The sequence below is a fragment of the Pleurodeles waltl genome, chromosome 1_2 (assembly GCF_031143425.1).
Source record: "Pleurodeles waltl isolate 20211129_DDA chromosome 1_2, aPleWal1.hap1.20221129, whole genome shotgun sequence".
In the NCBI taxonomy this organism is placed as follows: Eukaryota; Metazoa; Chordata; class Amphibia; order Caudata; family Salamandridae; genus Pleurodeles; species Pleurodeles waltl.
Window position 1 is genome coordinate 653,830,337 of NC_090437.1, and position 23,818 is coordinate 653,854,154.

At 41.6% G+C, this 23,818-nt stretch overlaps 1 protein-coding gene across 3 annotated transcripts in view; it reads left to right on the forward strand.

Annotated features, from left to right (window-relative positions):
• INPP4B (inositol polyphosphate-4-phosphatase type II B) overlaps positions 1-23,818 on the forward strand; it is a 2,522,842-nt gene that overhangs the window by 2,171,291 nt on the left and 327,733 nt on the right. For all 3 annotated transcript variants that reach the window (XM_069242568.1, XM_069242569.1, XM_069242570.1), the window contains one exon: positions 16,819-16,957. In XM_069242568.1, the coding sequence (XP_069098669.1) occupies positions 16,819-16,957 (139 nt within the window). The remainder of the gene's footprint in view (positions 1-16,818; positions 16,958-23,818) is intronic.

A 23,818-nucleotide genomic window follows, 5' to 3' on the forward strand; every position in this document is an offset into this window, starting at 1 on the left:
TGCATTACCATCGCCTTTAATTTTAGCTTCTTCTGTTTCAACTCGATTTCATCACTACAATAGTTAGCATACTTCAGAACCTTATCAATCGGCTTTGCTTGCCAACATATCAAGTGATTCTTAAGCATTTTACTCACTTCTGGTTCAAACCTGTCGACAAATCTAAACACCAGATGACTCATGTTTTCCTTTTCCATTGTTTCTGCACCTCTAAACTGTTTAAATACCTTCAACAGTCTCTCATAATACGCATGTACTGACTTTCGGCGAAAGTCTCATTTTCAGAAATTCAATGACTTCATAGTAATATTTCATTACTTCAGGTGACGGCGCATTACTTTTCAAATCTCTTTGTGGCTCACTCATCGGCCAATCGACGCTCCTTTTGCGTTCAACCCACAAACCTGCTGGAACCACAATGTAAAAAAGTGTATTCAAGTCTTCCCAAAGACACTTTGAAAGTTTCACAAACCTATCTGTCTGCTGATACCACTCCATTGGCTTCTCCCTCCTTCTCGGATAATCATTTGTGAAACTTATAATGTCACTTCTGTTCCAAGGTACATGAATAAAATTCCCTCCTGGTGTTTCTCCCATTGGTAACATTTTTACTGGATCTCCTGTCCCATCATCTTTCTTAGGTCTCTCTTTTTCTGTCCCATTTACTCTCCCATTTATCCATTGCCCTCCAAATCTGCACTCTCTCAAGTAACTCTTTGAGGTGCGTTCTCATTCCTGCAGATCTCATGTGAACAAAATCTTCTTCCTCTAAACTGGGTCTATAACTCCTTTTTAATGTTTTCATTTTTGTCAAATCAATGTCGTAATCATCTGCAACGTCTTGTAACTGTTGATAAACCCTGTTTGCTCCTTTTGTGGTGATCTTACACAGGTATCTCAATTGCTCTTCAGTATAAGAGTCAGGTCTGTTCACTCCCATCGTTCCCTCTAAGAATTCACTCCCTTACATGTTTAACCTCACTCTGTTTATCATCTCTTCTTCCTTTTCTTTTCTCTCTTGTTGTTGTTGCTTTAAACAATTTAAGTCCTCCAACCATTCTGTTATTCTCTGTGCAGTCAAACCTTTCAGAGATACTCCACTAGCTTATGCACCTGCTCCTCGCCCTTGTCCAGAACTCGTACTTGGTTTTATTAGAGAATTTGTCTCATTTAAACTTGGTCCCTGTCTATTCTGCACATTTAGCAATGAATTCTCTCCACTATTGTCTACTCGAACATATAATGGAGTTACTGGACCAATCGTAATAGGTACAGTAATTGCATCTGGATTCATCAATGTTTCTGCTCTTAATGTTTGTTCTGCTCTCATGTTCTGCATTTGTGGAATCTGTATATGTACAGGCTCTCGTATCTTTGTCCCTTGACAACCCTGTGACAATACTATGTTTGCCGTTGTCCTCACTGTCTGGATTTCTGGCTGTACTTCAGGAATGTTCATTGAAATCTGCTGTCTATTGCTCAACGAGTCATTAAAACTACTCTGCATCTGAACTCTCCTGTGACTCAGGTCACCCCTCGCTGATTCTGAAGTCAATGGTATGGTGGGAATTATGTTACTCATACCGCTCCCATTTGATCCACTTATGTTCTGCTGTCTCATATTGGGCGGAAGATATGTCTCATCTTCCTCCGTGTCATTATCCTTAAACATAACCCTTTTCGGCTCTTTTGTGTTCTGTTCTAAAGAACCCCTCTTCTTTTTCTTTCCATCTTTTGTTTTCACCTCTTCACCTGTCCTTGCTGGAAATAACCTAACCCCACGTAATGTATCTTCTCTCCACCTTTTCTGCTCCTCGTCCCACAATGTTCCAGATAGAGTTTTCTCTACCCTTCTCATTTTCTTTTCATATTTTAAATCTGGCTGTTCCTTCCCTACCAGCTCCCATACAGCTTAAGCTTCATACTGCGCTGGCCTCAGTGGAGGTTTTAGACTGAACATCTTCATTCTCAGATTATCTAGAACTCTTAAATTGAGCGTACCATGTTCCGGAAAAGCTAAACAACACACTCTTTCATTGTGATTTTGACCCAATGCTTCAACCAAAGACATGCTGCTACACCTCTCTCCTCAAACACAATGTATGGTGGAGTATTTTCTGGCAGACAAATCTCAACATCAAGTACCGGAATGTACTCATCACCCCTCAATGCACATTTCAAAGCTTTGAAAAATTTCATTTTGACTACACTTATTCAAACCACAACATTCACAGAAAAAATAAATTTCAAAACAATTCAACAAACAGTAAACAAGTTTAAGGAAAGAATAACCAATCATGTGAAGTGACTTCTATCCCACAATTCTCTTCAACCTGCTTGCCTTCCAATCGCGTTACTGTATTATCGGACTGATTGACGAATCCGTGTGCAACCCTTTTATGACGATCAACTAATCCCAGCGCGGCACCACTACATCACACTCAACACATCCACTCACCTCATCACCCTTGCTGAGGAACTGACAAAGCCTATCGTACTAACCCTTTCACATCCCACACATACAACAATCAACGCAATATTAATTTGAGAGTTAACTCAAAAATAAGAAAACAAATTCACTCATTTACTACAGGTAAGGTAACACAAACACTTCAGAACCTTCCAAAGAAACCTTCAACATTCGCCTACTCCTTTTTCAGTTCCCACAATGGCGAGTAAGCTTCGACCAACAAATTTTACTACTCCACTGTTCCTTGGAGTATTGTCTAGTGCACTTAGTACTCACCAAGTCTTCAGTGTATTTTCATTCACACTAATTTCTCATAAACTCGATTTACCAATCCTGACAGATCAGCCTACTAAATGCACTAACTTTTACAACATATATCAAGTGTCTCTCTACACTTGTCTATATACTCCAGAGTCCCAGACCTATCTCTCTAGGTCTGTCATCAACAACCACGTGGATAGTTTTTCTGCAACAAGCACCACACTCAAATGAAGAACGCCACTTCCCTACTCTCATACTTATAGAAGTACGCCCACTCCATCAATCACTAATTTGAGTATCTCTACTTCTCTAAACTCATATTCAACACTATCATCTGCAAATTAGCTAAAGCTGTGCAAGAGCAAACACTTTATACACCACATTCAAATACAATCAGACACCGCTGAGAACATACCCATCAACCTAGGGGGTTTCCAAGTACTGGGGAAAGTCACTTAAGGCAACTAGCCACTCATCATGTTAATCTGCTTAACAATTTGGAGAAAAAAGAAAGAACAAGCAAACCACTTTGACACAATCGAACCTCACAGTCCTATTATGACATCATCAAAACAATGACGTAACCGTAATCTGCTGCCAAAAACTGCGAACGCGCCACAAGATCCTAACTATTATCAATACTGAATAATGGATCCTGCTCTAGAGGAAGATAGATAGAAGCATCATAGGTTTGAGGGGATGTCACCAATGGGAATTGCGAGGACCAACAAATCAATAACAAATCAATATAATTCAATATTATAACGCTTCAGACAATAACCACACCAGTTTAGTAACAAGAATTCATAGATTTATTTCCCTATATTAACAATGCTAAGGTCACGAAGATAATTCTCAAACACAAATAATAAGCATATAAGATCAATAGCGGCTCATTAAAACGACGTATATATCTCAATTTGATTAATACAGTTAAACAAATTATCTCCAAAAGAATCACACTTATTAATAATACATATACTGGTAATAATGGTAAGGTATGCATTAGTTCAGCTTCGAATGATTTCAAACCAGATCATAAGCATATCAATATGATTTCATTCTCCAACTAACCACAGATTAGCATTACATGTTGGGCTTCATGTGAAAAGAATTGAGTAACACAAATTTGGAAAACTCTTAACTTGATTATGTCATATAAAAAAACTATTACTATGCAGCAATATAATCATTAGTTGCAGTTGGTACCTGGAAAGCAAGAGAGACACAATTCGCATTTAATAGCATACATTACCACATAGGTAGTAACAGCAAATCATCAGCTTCCACTCATTAGAGGGTTGAGCCTAACAACAGCTAATCTCGAAACTCGTCTGCTCTTGAAGAGCGACTCCTACTCTCCGATTCGCCAACAACTCTGCTACCCTCCTACTTAGTCTACATAGATTATTATACTAAGATCTAATTAACTCTTGATTGGTCAGCCTATGGGGTGGTTTCATTTCAGCTAATAAATTGATGGCCTAAACTTGACAAACCTACGCTAACTATAAAAATTTTCTTTCAGTGGATACACAGTCCTTCCGTCTCGTCTGTAACTCCATTGTCTCATCTGCCTCTTGCGTATCTTGTTCTCAGGAAGAAACTTTCTCCATTACTTTTACTTCCATCCTCGAGAAAAGACCAGATATTAGTAACATTCTCAAACAATAGGACATATCAACTTCTGCAATGTTTGGTTAATATATGACCTTGTAAGACATGACATCGCAACCCACTAGGGGTAGCTGTTGATGCGTCTATACAAGCTTGAAAACATTTATTATAAAAGCTTTGAATCATGGAAAATAACTACAGCATCTGAATATAATTTTGCTCAGCCAAGAACAGAAAAACAGACATTTTAAAAGTTTTCTCGTTTTACACGTTAGTTCATCACACATTATTAATATGAAAAAACATTAATAAACATATTAGAAAATTCACGCTCTCACAAACGCAATGGGCACTATTGGAGCACTTTGCATGACTACCAGTTACTTCACACTTTTTTTTTTTCCTGTGCACGCATGGCGCTTTCAACTTTTAGACAGCGCAAAGGGCAGTATTGGAGCACTATGTATGACTACCAGTTACTTCTTATTGTTTGCGTTGTTTTTCTTTTGCGCTCATGGTACCCATGACACTTTCAAGTTATACACAGTGTAATGGCTAGTAGTGGAGTGATTTGCATAGCTACCAGTTGGTTGTCATTGTTTGTTTTGTTTTTCGTTTGTGCTCATGGCGCTTTAAAGTTGTACACAGTGCAATAGGCGGTATTGGAGCTTTTTCTGTAACTACTAATTACTTCACATTCTTAGTTACCTCACATCACAGTTACGGAGAGGACAGTGCATCCTGTTAGCGCACAGTTTACAAAATGTCCCCCCAAAGCTTCTTCAACTGTGGTTAAGCACTTACATTTTTGTCCATCATTGTATAGAGCTGTGATACCCAAAACTTCATAATTCTTGTTTCACTGCTTCTCATTAAAAGTTCACTTTCGTCACGCATGACTTTGTAGAGCTGCTTGCTCAGTGGTATTATGTGGCAAGCAAGGGTCAAATTATGAGACAGGGTTGACTAATTTATGTGGCAAAAAAATTCCACTTATCCATTTACAATGACAATAGCTCTAGCTCTGGCACATGTGAGACCTATTGCATTTCAAATCCGTGTTCACGTTCCCCTTTCTTTTTATGTTAAAAAAAACGAGTTGCTCCAATCTGCTTTTAATATATTTGGGTTGACCAGTAGATTTTTCAGCATCTTCTCAGCTACAGAAAACAGCAGTCCAGACACTTATATTATTGTGCCAGGAGTCTCTTTATTTAAGTGCTTCTTCCTATCTTGTGAAATAGCTTTCTATTGTTCAGAACACAGTATCCCAATTCCTTTTTAAACTTCTGTGTTTCTTCTCCGGCCGTGCCATTTTTTGCTTCTTTACACTGCTCCCAGTGAGTCGTCAGCTTGTATTTAAAATACTTGGGACCAGATTTAGACATTGACGGACGGGTTATATCACATCCCCTGAAATCAAAATCCCATCATTTCCTATCAGATTTAGATTTCGGTGGATGGGATATCCGTCACAGTTGTGACAGAGTAACGCATCGGCCATGATCTAAATCAGGCCCTCTGGATCCAAATAAGGCCCTCTGTTTCTGTCACTGAGCTTTCTAGAGCACTGTTCCATGTTATATTCAAGATAATCTCAAAGACTGAGCTCCTGCACACGTTCACTGTGCTCTTCCATAGATAATATTCCGTTTACTCCCACAATTTGCAAGGACAGAGCAGGAGGCCTTGATTTCTCCTTTCTGGGTGCAAAGTTGTGGAATTATCTCACTTATACTGCCATTAAGTGAAGTAGTTTCTTTGTGTTCTGAAAAATAAATAAAACAAACGTTTTTTCTGTTAGGTAGCTGTCTGATTTTTTCTCCTTTGATATTTTTTTCAGCTCAGCACTAGGACACCCTATTATTTAAGTGCAAGCTCAATGAAACTCTCTAATCAATCAGTCAACGAAAATGTTAAATAGATTAACTGGGCGGTGGAGTGATACACTGAACAGCCAGTAGCTTTAGGTGAAAAATGTGCACTCCTTTAGTTGATCCAGGACGTGATTTACGAAGTATTGACTGAAGGGGGCTAATCCAAAGCCCACTGATGATATATTTAACATTTGGCCTTGTCGACAGTTGCACTGCAAAACCAGACCTAAAAATAGCTGTTTGTGTGGTAAGAATCATGACCTCTTCCCAACATGAAGAGCAAACAGAAATCTCCATCACGGCTATAAAAGTAAACACCAGCCCAAGAATCTAAGGCACTTCACCCTCACTACCTCAGCTAAGCTCACTTGTTCAGCCCACTGTCCTACATTTTAATCTCTGCCTACTAACCTTAACTCACAATGTAGCTACTTGCTTCCAATATATGCTCGCCAACCCTAAGGAATATTCCCTCTCCCAAAGGATCATCTATGTATAGCTGTTCCGTTCAAAGAACTTCTCCAACAGATAGTCTCCAATTAGAATATATCAGTGCTCCTCCCTCAGTGCTTCTTTCATACCCACTGCCCAACTTGAAAACGTGTGTCTTAAACCAAACGTAAAAGCATGGCCCAAGTTATCTACAGTTTCATATTCAACCTCTTTCACCTAACAAAGCTATTTGAAAAACACTTGAAACGCAGCTACAAAACAATGTAGAACCCAGGGGCCTAATAGATCAAGCCAGGGCCATGGTTTTGTTGAAACAGAATTTCGCACTGTTATGCAGATTCCATTACATTTAAAAAAACGTGTTGCAAGGCTGCTACTGTGCCTCTGACGTGCAGTGTGTAACTTATTATCCTTTGCAGGCTCAACTGGCTCCTGTTCTGAAAAATAATCTTCTTCAAAGCGCTCTGAATCACACTCCAGGGATGCCACTGTGCATTTTTCAAATCAAACTGAACAAATAACTCCTGCCTAATCTGTGAAGATCTTCAGACGCGTGCGTACTGAAAGTGTCGACGTCAACAAAATAATTACAAGATGGAGGTCCTTCTCAGTTTGCAGCTTTCACGATTTGGAAGTCCATGCCTTTTTATACGTGTGTAAGATCTCAAACCACCTCGTCCTGGACAGCCATAAGGGCCTTTCTATTTCCTCTGTTATACTGTGACCATTTCAGTCTAAAATCCAATCATGCATCATCAACTTCACCCTGTTGTTCACTAACTGCCTCCACCTGGCAAGCCTTACAGTCATACATTTGCTGCAGTACTGGTATCTGCAGATCATGAAATGGACCTTTATTAACACCTGCACCTGAAATAAAACCTCCACCAGCACCCTTATTAATTTGTGCAATAACATCAGCTATAGCACTTTCACATACATGGCACCCGACTAGCACTTACATCAGCCTTTGCATCAGCACCCACTGCTGAAAATATAGCAGTGCTGCACACATAGCAACACCTGCAGGAATGGCTGCACCAGAACCTGCACTGACATTTAAAACATCACCCACACCAGTAACTCCCTTCGCATTAATACTTATAGAACACCAGCACAAGAATCTGCACCAGACTTACACTGGACTAAACAGACTCTGAGTGAAGGGACATGGTGCAACAAGGAGATTTTCAGACACTTTCACCAAAACTGCAGGAACGAAGACAATGGGATGCAGGGAGTCACTGTGACAGGGGAACACAGCATTCGAAGACACTAGGACGGCTAGAAACTAAAACAGGGAAATACTAGGACAGGGAGTCATTGTTACTAGGAGACACTGGGACAAGAAAACATTTATACAGGAAATACTGGGATAGGGAGGGGACTGGGACGGAGGGCACAAATGCAGGCCAAAACTGTTAGAAATTGACCAGTGTGTGTTGCCAAGGACACATCAGAGTGACAACTAGCTAGCTGCAAGAATGCCAGCAAAGCTTGGTCGCTTGTAATCCATCCGTTACAGTCATTAATATGGCAAATTAACTTTCTAGCGCGAAACTCCGTGGGCGACTCATCTTTCGGCTGCCACTTTGCAATGTTTTGGGGATATTCTCCGACAAAATCTCCACATACATTTTGTCATGCAGGTAGCACTAAACAACCCTTAGCTAAGAAACACTTTAACAACTATTATCCTGCTGATTAGGTATTATCTACATCAATGTGGATGAGTTTTATGTCGTGCCTGCACTCCCTAGTTCCTTCCAACAAGTTCTTGATACAAAGGGAGGGAAAATATGGATTATGAGCCTCACAAACCGATATTGTTTTACACTGCTTTTTGGTGCTTAAAACCCACGCAATGACAGTCTTTGTTGTGTTTTTATGAAACGTTTTTTTTTTTGTGCTTTTAAATGTTTTAGACGTTACAGAACGCGAATAGTATTATTTTAAGTGTACAATATTGTGTATAGCAGGACAAAATGAGGTACGTTCACCCAAAACACGGAAAAATAAACTGCTTGAAATACAGAACAAATTATGACAAAAACAATGTGAACATTAGCAGAAATAACTAGACCTTGACTCAGGCAGGTTAATTGTTGAGAGGAAGGGGATGCGGTCTTAAAAAGTACAAGGCAAGAACCTTATCAGCATAAAATAATGGGTGGCAATAGACTTGAGTCAAGTCTGAAGGTAAGAGGTGAGGACAGAATGGGGACTAAATGGGAGATATGGTATCCAGGTGAATCATTAATGGGGGTGGAGCCTTTAATTGCTCAATAGGGAGCCCCAGTTTTAAGGGAGAGGACGTTTGCAGAGACCTCTGGCCTCTTCTCTGCTTGGAGCTTTGATCTCAGTGTTGGACCACTTTAAAAGGGGCTGAAACCAGGATGGAATGGAGGGAGGAAATTCATAACCGCTCTTTGTTGGGAGGTATGTTGAGGTGGAAGGTGACATTTTAATTGCACTAAAAAGTATGACTGTTTTTTGTGCAATCTTTATTAAGATTTAGGAAGGAGATACAAAATAGAAAAGGTAAATGTTAACATTTGGGAAGTGCATTGGAGAATATCACAAGAACTACTGCCACCTGATAGCAATATCCCTACGAATTTTCTCGAAACAGAGGGAGAAAGGGGAGTGGGGTGAGGAAAGGGACAAGCTACAGGTGCTGGCTAGGGGGGTAACAGAACCAAGAATCTCAGAACGCCTGATTAGTACCCCTCTTCCTCCATACAGATCATGCAATGACCCATAGGGTCCATCTGAGCAAGCACAGGAAGGGGACACAGGAGGGGGACAAAACAGCCTAATCTCTGTAGGGTGTCTGTGGAGGCAGCAGTCGGGAGGATATTTAGTGTCAGAGTGAAGGGGTCAAGTATGACTGTTGTAAAGCATAAGAGCAATTCATTTCTGGCTTTCATATTCATTTTTATTATAATTATTCAGGATTATACCATTCACGTTGCACACATGGCCACGTTGCCAACTTTGAGAGCTACTAGGGATGGCTATGGTCTCGACCAGCGCACATCTACCATTATTGTATTTTGTCATTCTAATAGTATCCTTCACTTGTCCTTCGGCCATTAATTTATGCCATTATGCAATTATTACCTCAATTTGATCACTCTAATTATTACTGATGTTTTGGGCACTATTGGAAGGCTCCAATATTTAACTGAAAAGATGAAGTTCCCGCACCCTTCTGGACCCACAAGGTTTGGTCTTTGTAATGATGAGAAATTAATCAGGGCCTGCAATTCAATGGACAAGTTATCAACATTTTCAGCATTATTCACTTTTAGTAGGAGTTAATGATGACATTTTAAAAAGATTATTCTGAAATGTAATTACATTTTTATTTTCTTATGAAAGCTGGATAGATCGGAAAGCTATGCAGTGTACACATTTCTTATTCTTTCCGCTGTTTCAAAATACAGTTGCGTCATTAGATAATATTCTTTACAACCCTGACATAGATCAAAGTAAAAAAAAAGACGAAAAGGAAGAGAAAATAATGCATTTGTCAGCTATTTAAACTAAATACATGTTTCTGTGAAAGCGTAAAGTGCAAAGCCTCATATAAATGCAGCATTTGATTTAGGCCTACACAACATATCATACAGGTTAATTATGCTTAGTTTTAAATTAGTAAAAACGCTTCTGCATTATTCTCTGGATACTGCAGTTGCATAGCCATCATTATCTGGCCTACACTTGGCTCAACATCTTGCCAATGCCAAGGGCATTGGTGGACACACATTTGACATTGTAATTATTTGTAATTTGGCAGTTCACAATGTGTGCAGAATCTCTTCTCATGGTAATGTGATGTGGCATACCTAGTTCTTCCTCCCTTTTGCTTTTAAGGCCATACAAGCAGCAATCAGAAATTCACTTTCTCTTTGCATTAGGGAAAAGGTCAAACAGGGAGAATAGAATCTCATGTGGATTACTCTTGCTCAAGGGCCATCCCTTTTGGAGAAGTAGGGGACATCACATTGGGTACCTGCCTCTCTATGCCGTGAAAGACTCGAGCATGGTTGATGGGTAAAGGACCCTTTTTACGATCACCTTGAAGCTCCCAATCCAGAAGCACCGTCTGAGATGCCCATTGTTTATTTTAGTCCATGTGTAGCTCTGGAATTTGATGTTTTAACAGCAGACTTCTGTTGGCCAGGTGAAGGCTGGTCAAACAACTCAGCTGGATAGTTTGATTCTTTCTCCTTGTCTTGATGACCTTATAGCACAAGTCCTTGACAAAACTACTAAGTTTGGCAAACCCCATACAACTTTCTCCACTCTTTGGAGAACTGCTGAAACCATCTCAAGTACAGATTCTGTGTGTGGAAAAAACTTTTTCACAAGCTTGGAACTTCAGCAGCAGAGCAAAAAACAATCCATTGCTGGTTATGAGTTCGTAAATAGAAGAGCATGAATAGTCATCAGTGAGCCAATCTGAGATGCTGCATTTTCGTCAAACTCCTTGTACTGCATCCCAGTCAGTGAAATGTCTAAGAATGATTTCTATTCACTTGCTTTGTACTTTTACTTTATATAGTGCACACCTTAAACACAAATTCTTCAACTGCAATGGCTTGGACCAAAACAGCTCAGTTGTGTTATTTGGGGGAGGGAAGAGGAGAAAGTCAAACAGCTAGAGCAAAGAAACTGAACTAAACAGAGTAAAAGTTAACCAGGAAGTGCAAACACAAATGATAAAAGAAACAGCAACAAAAAGAAGCCTTAAACAACGACGTTGTTGTTTTTCCAAAACACACGATTATTGTTAATTGAACCAAAATGCAAGAGTCTCTATTGGTGCAAAGCCATCAGTATGGGTAGTGCCCCTGTCTAGGGACCAGAAATACAATATTTTTTTCATGGCATTTGAAGGTATAATATGTGTAAATACAACAGAACCAATACTTTTGGTATTTATTCACGTATATAATTTGTTATGCTGTAAATGTGATAATTAGTAGGGAGACTATTTTTGTTACTTAATGTAGAGTGTGAGCGTAATGGGGAGTTAATGTGCAGGCGTGCTCACTTAAACCAAGAAGGAACTGACCAAACCCACTGGCACTGAAACGTTGCAGAGAATGTGTTTATTAATTGAACTGTTTTTGTTATCCCTTCTTTGTGGAAGCGGCAGGGTTTCGGGGGTGATGAGCAGAGGGGATTACACTGTGCACTCCCCTCAAAGCGCATGTGTGTTAGTCGGGCGTCTCGGGCCGCCCAAACACACGTGTGCACAGAGCTCTCTGCAGCCCAGCAACACAGTTGCTAGACTGGAGAGAGCCTGCACAGGCTTCCAGTCTGCCTGGGAGCGCCAAGCCAGGGCGCTCCCAGCCATTCCTGATGCTCTGAGCAGCGTCAGGATTGGCCGCAGGGCAGGCTGGGAGCCTGTGCCTGCAGCCTGCAAGTGTCGGAGGAGGTAAGTGTTTTTTTATTTTTTTACAAACATACAAAAACATCATCCCCACTCCCTAGGACTACAGAATTCACATACTACGTATCCCAATGCCGGTGTGGGATTCTTACAAAAACGCCTTAAAGAAGACAAGCAAAACTAGTTAGAAAGAAGATTGAAATCGTTTCTGATCGCTGCGTGCGCTTCGTGGCTGCCCTACCCCTCCCCTCCCACCTCCAACAAAGGCTGACTTTCGTGCACTGAGACAGCAATTAAAGTAAATAGTGCTAGAGGCATACAATACAGCCATTCAGAAAAGATACCAAACCCGTGTGGTTCCACTAGGGAAAGTATTCCCACGAGAACGACGCAATAGAAGACTGCCGACCCTCTAGAACACACTACACGCATAAAGGCATCACAGAAATAAACAATGACATTCCGTGTCAATGAAAACGCCTGAGGTAGGACATGGCACTACTGGGAGACAACTTCAAATGGCCACCCGAGGCAATTTCATGTGCGCTACAGTCATGCAGCTCACTCTGAATAAAAAAATAATGTTTTTCTCAAAATGAATTTAATACTACAGAATATGTCTCTGAAGAAATCTGAGAGAGCTTGCAGCAGGACCTGCACACACTATACAATAAACACATTTATTTTGTTCATATTTTGAGTTAACTATACTTATTTTTTTATGTCGATTCTTATTTAGAATGCATTTATAGCATCGCGTTCCCCGGTGCACTTACCTGTTATAGCCAACCGTCCTTGTTTTATCTGGCTGGATTTTGAAGCGTTTGTGATTGTCGAAACTTCACAAACACTTTATGAGAAAAGAGCTAACATGTCTGCCTCAGAGCCTGGAAAAAAAATTCAGTGCAGACAGCACTGTAGTTGACAGGGTGCCCTACCTGCGAAAAGAAAGGATTGTATGAACTAGATTGTAACATTTGTTCTGGAGAAACGTTAGAATTTGTAAACTTGTTTCATAGTGCCGCAATCTGACTGGTGTATGGACAGACAAATGTTATCTACAGAATTAGCACCTCGTGGCTGCATGGTAAAATCGTATGGGATTTTACAGTAACTGTGCATAATAACCAGTGCTTAATTTGTAAATAAAAAGGTGCCGGTGCTCAAAACTCTCCGTTTAAACAGACGGCTGCTGCAATTAAATGTGTGAAGGCTGAATGCTGAGTTGGCGTAATCCTGAAGCCTTCTCGGGCCTCTTCAGCCCATATAAAGCCACTCTCTGTCCCTTCAGCTCACTCTTGCAGCTTTCTAATTTCTCCCTTTGTGACGCTTTTTCGTTTTCCCCTTTCTCCGTCTTTCCCATATATGCCTTTTGCTCACAGCAAATGCTTGAGGCAGAAGACTACCTCAAAAATAAGTGCCGGTGCTCAGCACCGGAAACAACGAGCACAAATTAAGCACTGATTATAACCAGTGGCAGCCTGCCTTGCTCTATAGCCTTCTTTGCTGTATTTTCTACTTGGGAACGTTGAGAGCACAGTGAGCAGTTGGCAGCCCTTGCAAAGTCACTGGTACATTACCAGTCAGGGGTGATCTTCATTATCATGCAGCTGGATGCTGAATGTCCCTGACACCAAAGACAGGGGAAAGGGAGGGTTGGTCTCTATGAGATGTGTCAGGACATACCAAAGCTAACTTGGGCATGGGAGAGGTGAGAGGAAGTAACACAAGGTGTCAATGGAGAAATAGTAATGGGCACTGGCTATATAGCTGCTGAACATAGCTTTGGCAACTACGAAAACACATCTAGTTGTCAGCGAAATACAGTTTCTTCCTCTTCAGGACAGGAAGCGATGTATTAATGGGAATGATTTTGCTCACAATCTAGTTACTCACTGCTACTACATCACAGCAGTGGGAAACCAAATGTATGCACTGCTATGGCCATTAGCGTGATTAACCAGTTTTGAAATTATTCACTGCTACTAGGACTATGTTAAAGCAGTGGGCAATAAAAGTTGTTTCCTACTACAGTAATACAATAAAGAGAAGCATTGGCTTCTCCAGCGCCAGTGACATATTCCCTTGTCAGTGCAGGTCTGCACAGCGTACAAATGTAGGCACAGTCCAGGCACGGTCCAGGCAATGTGTACTTGCTTCTATACATTTGGCCACATTTTCTATGTCCCTTGCCAACTCCCTGTCAATATGCCCAAGGTAACAGTGTGTTATACCACATGCACAACACAGCTCTTACTCCAGCCATGGTCCGTGGATCGCAGCATTTACACTCCTAGGTTTGTCCAACCACTCCCATGCTGTTGTTTCTAAAAGTAACTCGCGACACTCTTTGCACATTATTTTATTCCTCAAGGGATGCTTAACACTACATTAGCTGCACCCTACCTATAAATGAGTTTTCAACAGTTTGTGGGAATTGCCTTTTCGGCTCATGAGTTTAAAACCTTCCTTTCACAAAATGGCTCCTATTAAAAAGTTCCAGGAAGAAATAGGAAGTGACACATTTGGTTCCTCCCAAAACATCATTGTCACATACACAGTCTGAACTGGTGCCACATGCCAACCTATCATGGCTGTATATCTCTTCCTCTTGCACATCTCACACTGTGAAAGCAGCTGGAACTCTCAGTACTATGTTTCACGATTGCTTCAGTAACTGAGGTGGTGATATTCCCTCCTGGTTACTTGCTGCTTGTTCCATGTGTTATCCTGCTTTGTCACCTGGATTTCTGCTCCATCTCCTGAAAACGTGCTCCTGGCTGGGAATCTACTGGAAGTCTACTCCTGCTCTATACAGTCCTCATCTAGTTTCAAGTTTTGTGAGTACCAGTCTCGTCGTTGAGTTATTCTCAATCCCACTTTATGCTTACATCTATTTATTAACAGTTCACTTATACAACAAAGTCCCAGTAGTGACACAATCGCAATCACAAAACAAAATCGATTTGCAATTTTTAACCCCTCAACAATTACAACTTCAATGAAAAATCTCAGTCATACTAAACCAAACAGAGAAAGGGGAGAGAAGAGGACAGCAGAGAGGCAAAACATCAGAGATTGTAAATAAAATACATTCTCAAGGGTCACAGATCCCACTCTCCTCCATCCACAGAAGTGCTCTTGGGCCATCTTGACACAAATCTTGCAGCTTGCCAACAGTGATCAGTAGCTCAACACACAGAAACATCACTATGGAAACATCTCTGCTCAGTGACTGCTGGTAAATCGTGTGGAAGGGATATATTTATTCCGTCTAGGAAAATATAAATTGCTTACCATTGTTATTTCATCCTCAGACGTGGAGGAAACCCTCCATTTTGTTTGTCAACAGGTTTTTTCTGTAATCTCTATAAACCTTTAGTTCTCAGCTAATGTGTCCAGTGCAGGTCAGGAAAGTCTGTGATAGGCAAAAAACACTACTTTCTTTCTGACTTCTTTCACACTGCTATTTCTCCACTCAAAAGATTGCAGGGAACCATCGCCCTTTCTGCCCATCTCTGAATTTTTATTTTGTGTTTTAGAGGGGGAGGGGGGGGGGGGCAGAAGGCTGATCTCACCATCTGTACAGTATCACCAAACTAGTCCAGTATCTCTGGAAACAACTCCACATCTCACCAAACAGAGCCTCAGTGGCAAACGTCCTCGGACCTGAGGACTCTCAGAAAGGGCTATTTCTCCAGATTATCCAGTTGTTTGATTTTCACATCAGGTTTGATAATTCCTTCCATATCTGTTATCTTTAAGGACTCCAAGTCTTTATCAAGAGCGCCCATCCCATTTGACGACAGCATTAATTCCTTCAACTCTTGAGTCGTCCATTCCATCTTTCACTGCTCCATTTCCACACTTGGCCATTGAAATTGCAGGGTGGTAATAGAGTGCAAAGGTACTCTCTCTCTCCCATCGTACATCCTGCACCATCTATGGCCTCCTGTGAGTTCGCACTTTTTACCCTTTTGAAATTACCTTTTCAAGATCAGACGTAATAATCAAGTGCCGAACAGACCAGAACTAGAGGCTCTAACAGGTCTGGGGTGTCAGCTGCCGACCTAATACATTCAAGCTAGGCGTTCCCCAAGGCAGACTTCTGCGCAGGGCGGCAAGACAGTGGACCACTGGACTGAAAACACCCACCAGCATGCAATGGCTTGGCCATTCTTCACCTGCTGGGGGTGAAGGAGGCATCCCGTGCTCTCCTCGCCCTTCTTCTCACATCCAAGCTTCCTTCTCATGGCTCAGATTAATCTACAGTCTCTCAGAGAGTAATTTTCACCCCACCTTCTTCTCTTCGACCATTGCTCCCAGTCACTTTCTGATGCCTTGTCTACGCACAGGGCTGCAGGGTTACCAGTCCTTTTTCTTTTCTTTGCATATTGAGCACCTCCTGTGGTAGCCAAATGGGTGGGGCAAGCACAAACCACCACAGAGAATCTTGCCAGGCATGAGCTTTCAAGTTCAACCTGTAGGGTCACCACGGCCTCTCCCTTTCAGGTGGACCTCCAGCAGTCTGTAGGCATTACCAGGGTGGCACAGCAAGTGGGCTGGGGTAGCTGGTCTCAAGAGCTGCCAGAGATTGCGCCCATCCTTGGAGCTAATGCTTTATGGTAGGACATTAAAATAAGTGAAATTGTACACAGTGACAAACTTCTTTTTTTTTTTTTTTTTGTAAAAGTTCTACTTTGGTTAAAGTGTAGTGATGCTGATGTTCTTTCCAGGACAGGGTGTGGGCCAACGTGGGAAAGAGTTTAAACTGCGTAATTGCCATGGCAGACAAGCTTCTTGAACAGGAGACCAGCAGGGAACAAGATGGAAGTGATCCTTCTCCGGTTGATCTCATTGCATCGCATACGAGAGGTAAGAACCTTCTTTGTATTCATTTTTGAAAAAGTAAAATGAAAGAGTCTGGTCAACATGGAGTGATGCTATACATTTGCTTGGTTTTCATTCAAAATTGTTGCAGGTACTTAGTTAATGTCATTGACTTGTAAACTCTTTTGTTTAAAGTTACATTAATAGAAATTTATATTAGGTCACGCAGGTGCTTTACTGATCTCACGCAGGTGCGGCAGGTGCCGGGTGGCTCACGTTGGAGTCGGAGTCGGGGTCGGAGCCAGAGTCGGAGTGCAGCGCTGCGCGGAGCACGGTGCCGCTGCCGCCGCCTCCACCACCGCCCCACCACCGCTACTGCTGCACTTGGGGGGGCGCGAGGGAAAAACCCCGCCAAGGATAATCTTGAGGCGAGGAGCTAATTATACCAGCTTTTTTTTTTTTCTTTTTTTTTTTTTTTCTTTTTTCGTTTCCTCTATCCATTCATTTCACCCTGATCGTCAACTTGGACCGTAACACGACACATCCCGAGGAGCCCCGAGGACAGCCGAGCAGCAGACTGGGGATAAACAACAGACTCCCTCGGGGTACCAAGTGTTTAACGACGCCCGGGTCGGAAGTGGCAGCTGGACCCCGGCGACCGTGGGGGAAGCGCTGCTGAGGAGATCTTTCCCAAGGCAGGTTCAGCCTGTGCGGACGCCGCGTTTTCGTCTCAGCAGCTTTTTTGTGGCGCGCTCCGCCGCCTACTGTCACCCGGCCTCTACCATCTTCTTGCTCGCGTCATCTCCTGCGGGCCCCCACCCTCCCCCGCCCGCTGGTTCTGAGCACTGGGGCTTCCCATCCTAGGCTCCTCCGAGAGCCGTTCGCCGCAGGGTCCCCCCCGGGCGTGTAGAGGGATCCGTTGACCCCCGTGTGTCCCGCCTGGCCGCCTCCTCGTCTGCTCCTGCAACCCCAAACCGGGCCTGCTCTTGGTAATTAATTATTTGGGGTTAAGACGTGGTGAGAACTTTCTAAAAAGCTATGATGTTTCAAAAACTTTTGACCTTTCTATCATTCTTGGTGTAAGCTGTTTTGAACTACCTGAACCACGCCACCCTTGCCGTCACTGCCATCGCCACCACCAAGAGTCCAGGGCTGCCATTACCGCGCCAGCAAGTACCATCTCCCGCGTCGCCGCCCCGGGACTTTTACTCCCGGTAGCCTTAGCGGCGGCGCGTGGCTCCCGGTGCCAGCGCCAGGAGGCGCCTACAAATCGCCCAGAGGCCCGCCTTGTCCGCTGTTTCCATCATGTCCAAACTGAGGTCCTCTAAAATGGCTACAAATAATGACTCAAAGACCTTGGATAACTATCTTTTTAAGGTAGTTAGTAAAATTAACAAAGATAGGAGATCATCATTAAGTAGGGTTAGTCCAGAAACATCTCCCATAAGGCAGTGCTTACCCTCTACATCAATGTCTGAGTGTCTCGACTATTTCCAACAATGAGCACGATTTAAATATTGATGTTTCTGTGGTAGAGCAGGTTTGTTGTTCCGAACCTATTCAAGTACATGATCGGACATTACCATCAAGGTCTCCTCTTATTCAATCTCCCACTAGGAGAGCGGTACGTGCCTGTAGGAAGGGGCCGGTCAAGAAAGCAGGGTGCCGGAAGCCAAAAAAAGCTGGCCCAACAGCAACCAATAGGGGAAATGTCCCTGAGCCCACCAATATTATTGAGGGGACTAGTCTGCACTCAAGTCAAATTGATCTTCTGGTTACAATCCTTGAATCTAAATTGGAAGTACTGATCAGCCCCCTGGTGGCCAAGGTAGAATTAGTGCTTCTTAGGGTTACTAGACTGGAAGGCCTTGTAGAATCTTGTCTGACTCGGTCCACTGTTCCTCCGATTACCCACTTAGACTCAATAGGCTCTATGGATAACCGCCCAGTGGGTTCAGTTACACACTCTATAGTCAGTAATAGGGTGGAGGGCTTGGGGCCTATTGTCCAGGCCCCACCGACTGTAAGTGTGCCGACCGCCTCATCCTCGTCCACATCGCCAGTAGCGTTGGCTAGTGCACAAAATACATTTAGTCAACCACGATCAATACAAAGGAGTACTCAGGACACTATAAGAGGGACAGCCATTGACAGAAGAAGTATAACTAGGCGACATAATTCTATTAATCTCCCGCCAGAATGTGCACCATATACTGTGGTTTTAACAAATGTCCCAGAGGTTGACTTGTGCTTGAATGGTTCTGGGGTAGAAACGTATCCTGCTCTTAAAAACAAGACACTTGCTTGGTTGAATAAGAACTGTGGATTTCCTTGTGCCCTTGCAAATGACATTTTATTTACCCGCAGAGTTAGCTGGATTGGCAATGGCCCTAAAAATAGAGGTGGAGACTGTATTATTATAAATTTTAAACACCCACAACACGTGGCAACAGTGCTTCTGAGAGCTGCAATTTTGCCAACTCTGGAAAATGCGGTTCTTGCTAGACCTCTTGGCTTCTTTTATAATCATGCGGCCAATACTCAATGTCGCTCGTTGTATGTGCAAGGGCAATGTTCAAATGAGAACGGAAGAGGTATGGATGCCTGTACCCCAAATGTATTTGTGAATATGTCCCGGTCTCAAATTAGGGGGGAGCCAAGTCATCATCAGTTGTCTTACAGGCAGACCGTTAACACTTTACCTCTCCACAATCGGTATGCTGCTTTATCTTCTATGGAGGAAAATGATTGACTGCCAAACGTCTTGGGAATTTCTTCCCAGTCTTCAGCATCGTCCATCAAGATTGCTACATGGAACATTGCTGGTTTAAAGAGCAAGTCTGGGATAGCCGAATGGGAAAGGACACTAAAATCCTTTGACGTCATTGCTTTACAAGAGACTTGGGATCAAACGAATAGCTTTTCTTTAGATGGCTTTTGTCATTTTTGCATTCCAGCTACAAATAGTGTGGCAGGAAGACCTAAGGGGGGACTATTAAGCCTTTTCAAACTGGATATGAAAGGTACCTTAACTCAATGCCCCTCGGGCTCAATAAATTGTTTAATTGTTGAGCTTTCCACCCAGGATAAGGGTAAGATCCTTTTTATAAATTTTTATAATTCGCATGCTAATGATTGCACCAGTCAAAACCTGGATGACTTGGATAAATTTTTGTCAGTCTATAGTATAAATGTTAATACATTTGAGTTAATATTACTTGGGGACTTTAACATACATCCATGTACCCTACCATGTATTAGGAGGGATGAGGAAGGCCCTCCCTTTTCCTCAACTGCTCATCCAGAACATACTAGGCAGGGGGATTATCTTGAGCTTTTCCTCGCTAAATGGAATTTATATGAGTCTGGCTGTGGAGATGGGAATAGTAGGTCCCCTACGTTTAAGGGCAAAGAAAATGGTACTATTATAGATTATATTTTTTTGTCTTCTTTTATATTAAATAGTGTTTTAGATTATTGTACTGAGGTGTCAGTTTTTAGTGATCATAATCCTGTTGTATTTGTTTTTAAGAACACTGAACTGATTTCTCTCAAATTAGTCGCAGAGAGTGGGGGCTTGAACCTTAAAGTCAAAGACCAGAATCGTAGGTTGAAGTGGACAAAAATAGTCCCTGAAACTTTTTTCCAGGAGGTCTTATCTAAAGTGGAGGATGAAATCTCTATATGTCTAGCGGAAAATCCAGATCCTAAGGAGGTTATAGTAGCATTTGATCAGATTTGCTTAGAAATTAATCGTAGTCTTCAGGCTAAATCTAGCCAGGAGGCGCTAGAGGGCAATAGATGGTTTGATAAGGAATGCTCTAAAGCACATGGTGTACTACTTAAGGCATTAAAAACTATTCCTAAAGATCGATCAAAAATAGTAAATGCTAGGAAAGTGTATAAAAAAACTATTCTAGAGAGGAAAAGGACTCTGAAAGATAACGCCTTGGCTCAACTCTTGGATCCAGATACCCTAAAAAACAGTGGTTTATTCTGGAAAATAATAAATCAGCCCTTTTTTTCTGATGAAACTAATACTCCTTTAGAGGCAAACATTCCAGATGAGGGCTGGATAAAACACTTTAGTCAGATATACTCTAATACTGGTCCTCCTGGTGGAATTTTAGCAGATGATGTTGGGGTAATCTTCCCTGACAAGGATGCAGTTATTTTTGCAGTTGCAGATGTTGAAAGGGCTATAGACCTAACCACAAAAAACAAAGCCCCAGGCCCAGATGGGGTACCTGGGGACGTTTTTAAAAGTTTTCCAAAATTTTGGTCTAAGGTATTATGCAAGGTTTTTAATAATCTTGCATTTGATAAAATCCCGTCTTCCTGGAAGAAATCTATAATTATACCAGTGTTTAAAAAGGGTAATAGGCAAGACCCATCTTGTTACAGGCCGATTTCACTGATTGATTCCTCAGTGAAAATTTTAGGTCGAGTTATTTTAAATAAATTGAACGATTGGTTAACAGAGAAAGGGGTCCTAGCAGATGTGCAGTATGGTTTTAGACCTAAAAGGAGTACTATAGATCAAGGTTTGAATTTGTATTTATTAATAGAGAAATACACGAAGGCGAAGGAGGGTTCCATGTATCTGGGGTTCATGGACCTCTCGTCAGCCTTTGATCTTGTAAATCGATCTAAATTATGGAAAATCTTACTTAACATGGGACTGGACAAGGCTCTTGTTAACCTCTTAGTAGATTTACATACTGACCTAACAGCTTCTGTTAGAGTTACTACTGCGGGGCGATGCACTAGCCACTTTAACTCAGAAAGGGGAGTCAGGCAGGGGTGCATTCTGGCTCCCCTCCTTTTTACTATTTATATAAATGCCCTGGAATCCACATTAAAAGATGCTACCCAGGACACCCCTTGTATAGGAGAACTTGGTATTCCGGTCCTCCTATACGTGGACGATGCTGTCCTGCTCTCTCGTACCGATGTTAGTCTTCAACGATTATTGGACGCCTTTGAGGTTTTTATGACTTCCCTGGATTTAAAGATCAACGTTAAAAAGTCCCAGATTATGATTATGGGTAAGGGTAATAAAAATAAACGCCCCAAAATTTTTACTTGTGGGAGGCAAGAATTGTGTAGAGTAGCAATATTTCCATACTTAGGGATCACTTTCGATGAGAAAGGCTCCTGGGGCCCCCAGATAAAAAATAGAAATGTTGCCCTTGTAAAGTCGTCTTCTGCTCTTCGGGGTTTTATGAATAAACTCTGGGCGAGGCCAATTGTTAGTTTGCTAAAAATTTATGAAGCAAAATGCCTTGCAATAGCAACGTATGGAAGTGCGATATGGGGCTATTGCTCTATGGAAAGTATACAGATCACGGAAAATAAATTTCTAAGATCGGTTCTCTCTCTTCCCCAGTCTACTTCCACACACATTGTCCATACTGAATTGGGTGTGGGCTACATTTCAGACTTGATCAAACTGGCCCCCGTTCTAGCCTGGCTAAAGATCTGGCTGAATCAAGAAATTCCGCTCAACCACTCCATTTTAAAAGATTGCCTGCAGCTGGATAAAGTAAATAAAATAGCGTGGCTAGTTTATATCAAAAATTGTTTTGCTAGATTAGGGAGATCGGATCTTTTTTATTCCCCGGAATCAATAACTGTTAAAGATATTGGTCTGATTAAAAGCATGATGAAAGATCTGTTATATTTAGAAAGAGAACAAGTCGAATATGAGAAACCATCGGTGCGGGCCAGTATCATTTTGAGTACCTATGTGGGCCCTGAATTATATTTGTCTATTGTAAATCAACCTTTTCACCGGTTTCTACTCACACGCTTTCGGTTTAACCTGATCCATCTAACTCTTGGCCACTTTCAAACCTGGTCTCCTCCGGAAAAAGGAACGCTGTGACCATTACGCGGCCTTAAGAAAGAAATATTTGTTCCCAATTTTAAAGGAGGAGGGGTTTATACAGGTTAAACCTGCCCTCTTGTTCTTACAGTTATTGCAGACCCCTAGGATTATGTTCCATGTTGCTAGTTTTTTAGTGGGAGCTGTTAGGGTTAAGAAAAAGAAGTTCGCCATCAATCCGATTATTTTATTGGAATGAATTGAGTGATTAATTAATTTTTTATAGGAAATGTAATTTCTGTGAATCTGGGAGAATATTAATGTTTCACGTTAAATGATGTTTTTAGGAGGTTTTACTTTACTGGCCCCTCTTTTAAATTTTGTAGATAATATGAATTGTTGATTGCCTGTAATATTTGATTGTACTTTTTTTTATGCCTTTTTATGATATTTATTTATCGAAATAAAGTATTTTGACTGACTGACTGACTATTTGGTCAGTGTGCTATGCATAATTTGCATCAAATTGTGATGATATGTTTAAATAATTGAGTATCAATGTTTTTGTTAATCATTTTCAGTTTTGGACATGTCTTTAAATCTCTTGGTCAATGGAGCACACTACTTGTTATATGTAAAAGTTGGCATCACATCAGCAATTCAGTCAATATATTATAAGCGACGTCCTGTGCCAGAGTTGCAATTTTGGGGGTGATCCTGTGGTAGAGGTGCTACATAATTCACCCCTGTTTTTCAATATGCAAACCTTCAGTAGACTCCCAACAGCACAAAACCCTTCTTCATGCTTGAAATGAATGTATCTGTATACCTGCTAGAGTGACTCAAACTATTGCGCAGTATTGTTGTATTTTTAATTAAAAGTTTTGAGGGTATTATAAGGAAGTCATGTTACCCTGGCCTCCAAAAGTAAGGAGAAATTGTCTTTGATATATGTCTTAAGTTTTAGATAATCTGTTCTGAATTACTGCAAAGAGTAAATACCTGGGTTATGTTATGTTATGTTATTGGGATTTGTAAGGTGTGTGTGTCACCTGGGCAGGTAACCAGGTGGCTTTGCC